We start from the raw sequence: 9,831 nt of genomic DNA on the forward strand, positions 1-9,831 counted from the left end.
ATGGAAACATTGGGGTATTATTTATAAAGATCCCCTGGATTCAACAGATTGCAACTGTGTAGATAATGCATTAAAGATTGTTATTAAGCCTATGCTTTAGATCTATGGAATTTTAAAGTATGAATTGTTGCTATAATTACATAATGCATATAGTATTTATACATTTCTAAATCTCTTTTTTGTTTATCACTCTATTGCTTTATTTCTCATTGCTACAGGACATCTTATGATTCCCTGATAATACCGATGGAGAATTGTACAGAAATGACAAAGTTCATACTTCTAGGACTAACCAATGCCCCAGAACTACAGGTCCCCCTCTTTATCTTGTTCACCTTCATCTACCTCCTCACTCTGTGTGGGAACGTGGGGATGATGCTGCTTATCCTGATGGACTCTTATCTCCACACACCCATGTACTTTTTCCTCAGTAACCTGTCTCTAGTGGACTTTGGATACTCCTTAACTGTCACTCCCAAGGTCATGGCTGGACTCCTTAGAGGAGACAAGGTCATCTCCTACAATGCATGTGCTGTTCAGATGTTCTTCTTTGTAGCCTTGGCCACTGTGGAGAATTACTTGTTGGCCTCAATGGCCTATGACCGCTATGCAGCAGTGTGCAAACCCCTACACTACACCACCACCATGACGGCCAGTGTATGTGCTCGTCTGGCCCTAGGCTCATACGTCTGTGGCTTCCTAAATGCCTCATTCCACATTGGGGGCATATTCAGTCTCTCCTTCTGTAAGTCCAATCTGGTACATCACTTTTTCTGTGATGTTCCAGCAGTCATGGCTCTGTCTTGCTCTGATAAACACATTAGTGAGGCGATTCTGGTTTTTATGTCAAGCTTTAATATCTTTTTTGCTCTTCTAGTTATCTTTATCTCCTACTTGTTCATATTCATCACCATCTTGAAGATGCATTCAGCTAAGGGACACCAAAAAGCATTATCCACCTGTGCCTCTCACTTGACTGCAGTCTCCATCTTCTATGGGACAGTCATCTTCATGTACTTGCAGCCCAGCTCCAGCCACTCCATGGACACAGACAAAATGGCATCTGTGTTCTACGCTATGATCATCCCCATGCTGAACCCTGTGGTCTACAGCCTGAGGAACAGAGAAGTCAAGAATGCATTCAAAAAAGTGTTGAGAAGGCAAACATTTCTATAAGATTGGAATTTTAACACTGTTGTATACACAAAAATGTTTCACTCATCTCAGACCTTCCTCACGCAATGAGTTACATTTGAAACCCCACAATACATGTAAGTTCATGAGGTGATATTCTTACCTCTTTAGAAGTCAATTATGTAATAAAAATTAAACATTCTCAGAAATGTAGCACCTGAACGAGGAAGGCTAAAGGGAAATGTTAGGATTTTTGGAACTTGCTGGTCAAACCTTACTAATGACATTTGGTTCACTCACTTGTTCCATTTGCATTTTCTCTACCACATTCCAATGCAAACATACTTGTTAAACAGGGACACCAACAAGCCCACAAAAATGTATATGCTTATGCGCTTGTGGGCACATAGGCGTTAGAAGGAGAAATTTACCCAGAAGTAGGTGGAGTGTGGCTAGTTTTTATATAAAGGACTTAAGTAATTAATTTAGTATTATAGTATAAATTTATTTTGAATAGACTTTTAAGAACAGTTTTATGTTCACATTAAAATGGAGAGGTAAGTACAGAGATTTCCCATATACCTTCTGCCCCCACATACGTATACCCTCCCTCATTGTCGATATCCTCCAACAGAGTGCTACATTTTTTTACAATTGATGAACCTACATTGACACATCATTATCATCCCAAAACCATAGTTTACATTAGGATTCACTCTTGCAGTTGTCCCTTCTATGGATTTGGACAAATGTATAATGACATGTATTCATCATTATAGTATCATATTGAGTAGTTTCACTGCTCTAAAGCTCTTCTATGCTCTACTTATTCATTCTTCCTTCTTCCCTTAACCCCTGACAACTACTGATCTTTTTCTGTCTCCACAGTTTTGCTTTCTCCAGAATGTCAGATAGTTGAAATCATATGGTATGTAACCTTTCCATATTGGCTTCTTTCACATAGTAATATGCATCTGTTTTCTCCATATCTTTTCATGGCTTGATAGCTCATTTCATTTTAGCACTGAATATTGTCTATTGTCAAGTGGTATCACACTTTATTCATTTACCTACCGAAGGATATTTTGGTTGCTTCCCAAGTGTTGGCAGTTATGAATAAAGCTGCTATAAACGTGTGGTTTAACTGGTATTTTCTTTCTCCAACTTTGCTGCACGTTCTGCTGGTTTTCCTTGTTGGCTTTTTATCTTGTACTCATACTCTGATTATAGGTGTTCTTTAATGCTCCATCCTGAGATGCTTATATTTTCAGGTTTTTATTAAACTTCTCACGGACTTCTCAAAAATAACATGTATAAAACTAAAATCTTGCTTTTATGCCCCAAATCTAGATTCTGATTGTACTTAGAGTACATTTTCTAACTGTGGCCTACAAAAGTTGCTTAACCTCTCTGCTGCCACTTCTTTCATTTTCTTCCAAATTTCTCCTTGCTTTCTATGATTCAGCAAATTAATCTTTGTTTATTTCTTGAACACAAGAAGCACATTCACACCGCAGAATGCTGTCCATCTTGGCCTTTTTGCCTACCATGTTCTTTCCTTATATGTCATTTTAAATATTATATACTCAGAGAGCCCAATTTAACTCTGCATCTAAAATTATTATCTCCCATGTCCGTTAGTCTTTATTTCAGCATCATGGCTTTTTTTCTTTTAATTGTGATAAGAACACTTATTATAAGATCTACTCTTTTAACAATTTTTAAGTGTACAATATAGTATTGTTAATTATAGGCATTATGTTGTAAGCAGATCTCTAAAACGTATTCATTTTTTATAACTGAAACTTTATACCTGTTTAACTGTAGCTCAGCCCCCTATTTCCCCCACTCCCACCACAGCCCCTGACAGCCACCATTCTACTCTCTTTTTCTGTAAGTCTATTTTAGATACCTTATGTAAGTAGAATCATGCAGTATTTTGTCCTTCTATGACTCGCTTATTTCACTTAGCATATTATCCTCCAGGATCATCCATCTTGTCAAATACAGCAGGATATTCTTCCTTTTATTGAAACATAATAATTGTACATATTTATGGGGCACAATGTGGTATTTTGACAAATGTATACATTGTACATTGATGAAAATTAGCATATGAATCACCTTAAACATTTATCATTTCTTTGTTGTAAGAATGTTCAAAATCCCCTCTTTTAGATATTTGAAAATATATAATGCATTTTTGTTAGCTAGACTCACCCTACTGCACAATAGAGTACCAGGACTAATTCTTATCTAATTGTAAGATTGTACCTGCTGACAAACCTTTCACCATCTCTGCCTCTCCACTATTCTCCCAAGTTGCTGCTAACTACTATTCTACTTTCAACTTCTCTGGGATCAGTTTTTTTAGATTCTACATATAAGTGCGATGATGCAGTATTTGTCTTTCTGTGCCCAACATTTCACTTAATATAATGTACTCCAGATTCATCCATGTTATTGCAAATGACAAGATTTCATCTTTTGTAAGGCTGAATAGTGTTCTATTGTGTATATATACAGCAGTATCTTTATCCATTCATCTGTTGATGGGCATTTAGGTTGATTCCATATGTTGTCTATTATAAATAGTGCTGCAATAAACACTGGAGTCCAGATTTTTTTAACACACTGATTTGATTTCCTTTGGATATATGCCCAGTAGTTGGATTGCTGGATCATGTAGTAGTTCTATTTTTAATTTTTTGAGGAACCTCCATACTGTTTTCCATAATGACTCTACTAGCTTATATTCCCACCAACAGTAAGAGTTCCCCTTTCTCCACATCTTTGCCACATTTGTTATATTTAATCTTTTTGTTAATAGCTATTTTAAAACTGGGGCAAGGTGATATCTCATTGTGGTTTTGATTTACATTTCTCTGGATATCAACCTCTTGTCGAATGTATACTTTTCAAATATTTTTTCTCATTCTGTATGTTGTCTCTTTTCTCTGCTGATTGTTTCCTTTGCTGTGCCAAAGCTTTTTAGTTTGATGTGGTCCCATTTATTTATTTTTGCTTTTGTTGTTGCTGCTTTTGGGGTCTTCTCTAAAAAAATCCTTGTGTGGACCAATGTCATGAAACATTTTCCTATGTTTTCTTCTAGTAATTTTATAATTTTGGGTATTACGTTGAAGTCCTTAATTCATTTAGAGTTAATTTTTGTATATGGTGAGAGATAGTCTAGTTTTATTCTTTTTCATGTGGATATCTAGTTTTCCCAGCACCAATTACTGAAGAAGCTGTTTTTACCCCACTAAGTGCTCTTGACTCCTTTATTGAAAATCAATTGGCTGTAAATCCCTGCATTTATTTTTGGGCTCTCTATTTTGTTCTGTTGGTCTGTGTGTCTGTTTTTATACCAACACCATGCTGTTTTGGTTACTATAGCTTTATAGCACATTTCAAGGTCAGACAGTGTAAAGCCTCCAGCTTTTTCTTTTTTTGCATAAGATTGTTTTAGCTATTTAGGGTATTTTGTGGTTCCACATGAATGTTTGAATTGCTTTTTTCTAACTCTGAAAAATGACATTGGTATTTTGATAGGGATTGCATTGAAACTGTAGACTGCTTTGAGCACTATAATCATTTTAATAGACGATATTAATTTTTTCAACCCATAAGCATGGTGTGTTTTTCCATTTGTGTTAGCTACAATTTCTCTCATCACTGTTTTGTAGTTTTCCTTGTAGATATACTTTACCTCCTTGGATAAATTTATTACTAGGTATTTTATCATTTTTTGTAGCTATCGTAAGTGGGATTGCTTTCTTTATTTCTCTCAGACAGTTTGATATTGATTATGGAAACATTACTAATTTTTGTATGTTGTCTTTTTATCTTGCAATTTTACTATATTTGTTTATTAGTTCTAACAGTTTTTTGGTGGAGTCTTTAGGATTTCCTGCATATAAGATAATGTCATCTGCATACAGGAACAATTTGACTACCTCCTTTCTAATTTCACTACATTTTGTTCTTTCTCCTACCTAATTATTCTTGCTAAAACTTCCAGTACTATGCTGAATGGTGGTGGTGAAAGTGGGCATCCTTGTCTTGTTTGAGAATTTAGAGGAAGAGTTTTCAACTCTTTCTCATTCAATACAATGTTGGCTGTGGATTTATTGTATGTTGCCTTTATTATATGAAGGTTATAGTCCTTCTATACCTGATTTGTTGAGGTTTTATCATGAAGGGATTGAATTTTGTCAAATGCTTTTTCTGCATCTATTGAAATAGTCATGTTTTTATCCTTTCTTTGTTAATGCGATGTATCACATTTATTGATTTGCATGTGTTAAACCATCCTTGCATCCCTGGTATAAATCCCACTTGATCGTAGTGAATGATCTTTTTAATGTGCTGTTGAGTTTTTATTGCTAGCATTTTGTTGACTATTTTTGCATCTGCACTCATCAGGAATATTGGCCTGTAGCTCTCTTTCTTTCTGTGTCCTGGTCTGGTTTTGGTTTTAGGGTAATTATGACCTCATAGCATGAGTTTGGAAGTGTTCCATTCTTTTCAATTATTTTCTATAGTTTGTGAAAATTCTAAAGAACTTAATTTTTTTTTTTAGAATTCAGCAGTGAAGCCATGAGGTCTGGCACTTTTCTTTGATTAAAGACTTTATTACTGATTCAGTTTCAAATACTCATTGTTGGTCTGTTCAGATATTCTGTTTGTTAAATTCAATCTTAATAGGTCTTATATGTCCAGGAATTTATCTATTTATTCTAGGTTTTCCAATTTGTTGGGATATAATTGTCTACAGCAGTTTCTTATCATCCTTTGCATTTCTTTAGCATCAGTTGTAATGTCTTCTTTTTCATCTCTGATTTTATTGGTTTGCTGATTATTCTGATTTGATTATTCTGATTTGATTATTCCACAGTATACACATATATTGAAATACTCTTTACCCCTTAAATATATAATTATTGTTTTTTAATTAAAAATAAAATAATAAAAAAGAATATATCTTGAGACAAATGGAAACAAAAACACAACATACCAAAGCTGATGAGATGTGGCAAAAACAGTACTAAGAATGAAGTTTATAACAATAAATGGCTACATTAAAGAAGAAAGATCTCAAATAAACAATCTAACTGTACACTTCAAAGAACTGGAACAAATTAAACTAAAAATTAGAAGAAGGAAGGAAAAAATAAATATGAGAGCAGGAAAAAACTAAAAAATAGAAAACTAATAGAAAAATCAGTGAAAGCAAGAGTTAGTTTTTTGAAAAGATAAAGTTGACAAATGCTTAGCTAGACTTAAAGCAAAAAAGAGAAATTTTGATTCAATTTTTTTAAAATGAAAGATGTGAAATTATAACTGATACCACCAAAGTAAAAAGGATTATAAAAGACTACTATTAACAATTTTTTGCCAAGACTGGATAACCAAGAAGAAATGAATAAATTCCTAGATTCATAAAACATACCAAGACCGAATCACAAAAAAATACGAAGTCTGGAAAGACCAATAATGAGTAAAGAGATTGAATCAGTAATCAGAAACCTCCCCCAAATTAAATCCCAGAACCAGATAACTTCTCTGGTGAAATTTACCACACATTTTTAAAAAGAGGAAAGGTCAATTATTATCACACTCTTCCAAATAACTGAAGAAAAAAGAACACTTTTAAACTAATTTAATGTGGCGAGCATTATTCTCATATTCAAAACAAGGAAAATGTACCACAAGAAATGGAAACTACAGACAATATTTCTGATGACTGTAGGTAATAATTCCTCAACAAAATACTAGTAAATCTAACACAATAGCACAATAAAAGAATCATACACCATGATCAGGTGGAATTTACCTCTAGGGTGAAAGCATGGTTTAAATCAATTAATATGAAAGACAACATTAACAGAATGAATGATAAATATCACAAGATCATCTGAATAGTTGCAGAAAAGTTTTCAATGAAATTTAACACCTTTCAATAATAAAACTCTAACCAGGCTAGATATAGAAGAAATGTACTCTAACATAATAAAGCCTACATAAAAGCCACAGCTAGTATCATACTGAAAGATTAAAATTGAAAGATTTTCCTTTAAGATCAGAAACAAGACAAGGATGCCCACTCATACCACTCCTATTGGCCATAGTACTGAAAGTCCTAGCCAGAACAATTAGGTAAGAGAAAGAAATAAAAGACACTGAAATAGGTAAAACTGTCTCTGTTCATGGAAGATGTCATCTTATATGCAGAAAATCTTAAAAACTACTAGGAAACACCTGTTAGAACTAATGAATTTAGTACAGCTGCAGGATACAATATCAACACACAAAAATCAGTTGCATATCTATACACTAACAAAAATCTACCTGAAAAAAAGTTTTAAAAATCCTATTTACAACAACATGAAAAACCATGAAATACTTAGTAATAAAGTTAACCAAGAAGGTGAAAGACATACACTTAAAACATAACAAGAAATGGTGAAAGAAATTGAAGAAGACTCAAATAAATTGGAAGATATCTGTGTTCATGAATTGGAAGAATTAATGATATTAAAATGATCATACTATGAAATGCAAACTACAGATTCAATGCGACCACCTTGAAATTTCCAATGGCATCTTTTACAGAAATGGAAAATAGTCTTAAAATTAATATGAAACCACAAAAGACTCTAAATAGCCAAGACAATCCCAACAAAGAAGAAAAAAGCTGGAGACATTACATTTCTGATTTCAGAATATATTACAAAGACTATAGTAAAGAAAACAGTACTATATTTCTATAAAGATAGACATATGGAAGACAAGGGAGCCCGGGATACATAATGAGAAAAGGAAAGTCTCTTCAAGAAATAGTATTGGGAAATCTGCATATCTACATGCAAAAGTAGGATCTTTGCAAAATGTTTTACTCAAACGAATCTTTATCTTATACCATACACAAAAATAAATTCAAATAGATGCAAAATTAAACATATACTTGAATCTTGAAACCCCTAGAAAAAAAAACTAAGGAATAAACTTTTTGTCATTAACCTTGGCTATGATATCTTGAATATGACACCAAATGCACAGGCAACAAAAGCTAAAATAAGTGGAACTACAACAAACTGTTTCTGCATAGTGATGGAAACCATCAAAAACATAGAAAGGCAACTTACAGAATAGTAGACAATATTTACCAACATTACATTTGATAAGTATTATTATTTAAAGTGTATAAGGAGGACTGGGCGTGGTAGCTCACATTTGTGAGACCAAAGCAGAAGGGTAGCTTGAGGCCAGGAGTTTGAGACCAGCCTGAGCAATATGGTGAGACATCATTTCTACAAAAAGTTTTAAAAATTAGCCAGGTATGGTGGTGCATGCTTATAGTCCCAGCTACTCAGGAGGCTGAGGTGGAAGGATCATTTGAAGCCAGGATGCTGAGGCTGCAGTGAGCCATGATTGTGCCACTGCACTTCAGCCAGGTGACAGAGTGAGACCCCCATCTGAAAAAATATATATATAAGGAATTCCTACAAATCAATAGTAAAAATTAATTCTATTTAAAAGTAGGCAAAAGTCTTGAATAACTATTTTTCCAAAGAAGGCATACAAAATGTCAACAGGGATAGGAAAAGTTGTTCAACATCATTAATTGCCTTGGTTCATTTAATGTTGCTTATAACAGGATGCCTAAAACTAGATAGTTTATTTTTAAAAATAAATTTATTTCTCACAGTTTTAGAGAATAAACAGTCCAAGGTTGAGGGGCCACATCAGGTGAGGGCCTTCTTGCTGGTGGGGACTCCCTGCAAAGTCTCATAGCAGCAAAGAGCATCATATGGTGAGAGGACTGAGCATGCTAGCTCAGATCTCCTCTTTTTGTAAAGCCACAAGTCCAAGTCCCATGAAAACTAATTAATACATTAACCCATTAATTCATTAATCTATTAGCGTATGAAGGGATCTACCCATTCATGAGAGCTGAGCTCTCATGACCCAAACACCTCTGTAAACTTTCACCTATATAGGAAGTTAATCAAGTTTGGAAGTTTGGGAAGTTAGTGGCCATAGTTCTTCAAATATTTCTTAGTAACTTTTCCTTATTTGACCTCTCGTTCTTGCACTCTATTTGTGCTCACGTTGGTATACTTGACGACATGCAAGAGGTCTCAAGCTCTTTCCATTTTGTCTTCATTCTGTTTTCCTTTCTTCTCCTGAGACAAGATTGCTTTAATTGACATGTCTAGAAATTCACTGATTTGGCCAGACATGGTGGCTCATGTGTATAATACCAGTACTTTGGGAGTCTGAGGCAGATGGATCATTTGAGCTCAGAAGTTCGAAACCAGCCTGGACAACATGACAAAATCTTGACTCAAAAACAAAAACAGAGCAAGATGGCCGAATAGGAACAGCTCCAGTCTCCAACTCCCAGCGCGAGCGACACAGAAGACCGGTGATTTCTGCATTTTCAACTGAGGTACTGGGGTCATCTCACTAGGGAGTGCCGGACAATTGGTGCTGGTCAGCTGCTGCAGCCCGACCAGCGAGAGCTGAAGCAGGGCGAGGCATTGCCTCACCTGGGAAGCGCAAGGGGGAAGGGAATCCCTTTTCCTAGCCAGGGGAACTGAGACACACAACACCTGGAAAATTGGGTAATTCCCACCCCAATACTGCGCTTTAAGCAAACGGGCACACCAGGAGATTATACCCACACCTGGC

At 35.0% G+C, this 9,831-nt stretch overlaps 1 protein-coding gene across 1 annotated transcript; it reads left to right on the forward strand.

Annotated features, from left to right (window-relative positions):
- Positions 1 to 200: 200 nt before the first annotated feature.
- Positions 201 to 1,252, forward strand: OR5B2 (olfactory receptor family 5 subfamily B member 2). Its single transcript, XM_017890794.1, has one exon. It carries the CDS (start codon positions 247 to 249, stop codon positions 1,174 to 1,176), a length of 930 nt encoding a protein of 309 aa, XP_017746283.1. The 5' UTR covers positions 201 to 246; the 3' UTR covers positions 1,177 to 1,252.
- Positions 1,253 to 9,831: the final 8,579 nt, after the last annotated feature.

This window comes from Rhinopithecus bieti, unplaced genomic scaffold (genome assembly GCF_001698545.2).
Source record: "Rhinopithecus bieti isolate Rb0 unplaced genomic scaffold, ASM169854v2 scaffold_19722, whole genome shotgun sequence".
NCBI classification, from domain to species: Eukaryota; Metazoa; Chordata; class Mammalia; order Primates; family Cercopithecidae; genus Rhinopithecus; species Rhinopithecus bieti.

What these genes read in the sequence shown, in the direction of transcription:
- OR5B2 (XM_017890794.1), top strand. Translation starts at nt 247, where the DNA reads ATGGAGAATTGTACAGAAATGACAAAGTTCATACTTCTAGGACTAACC.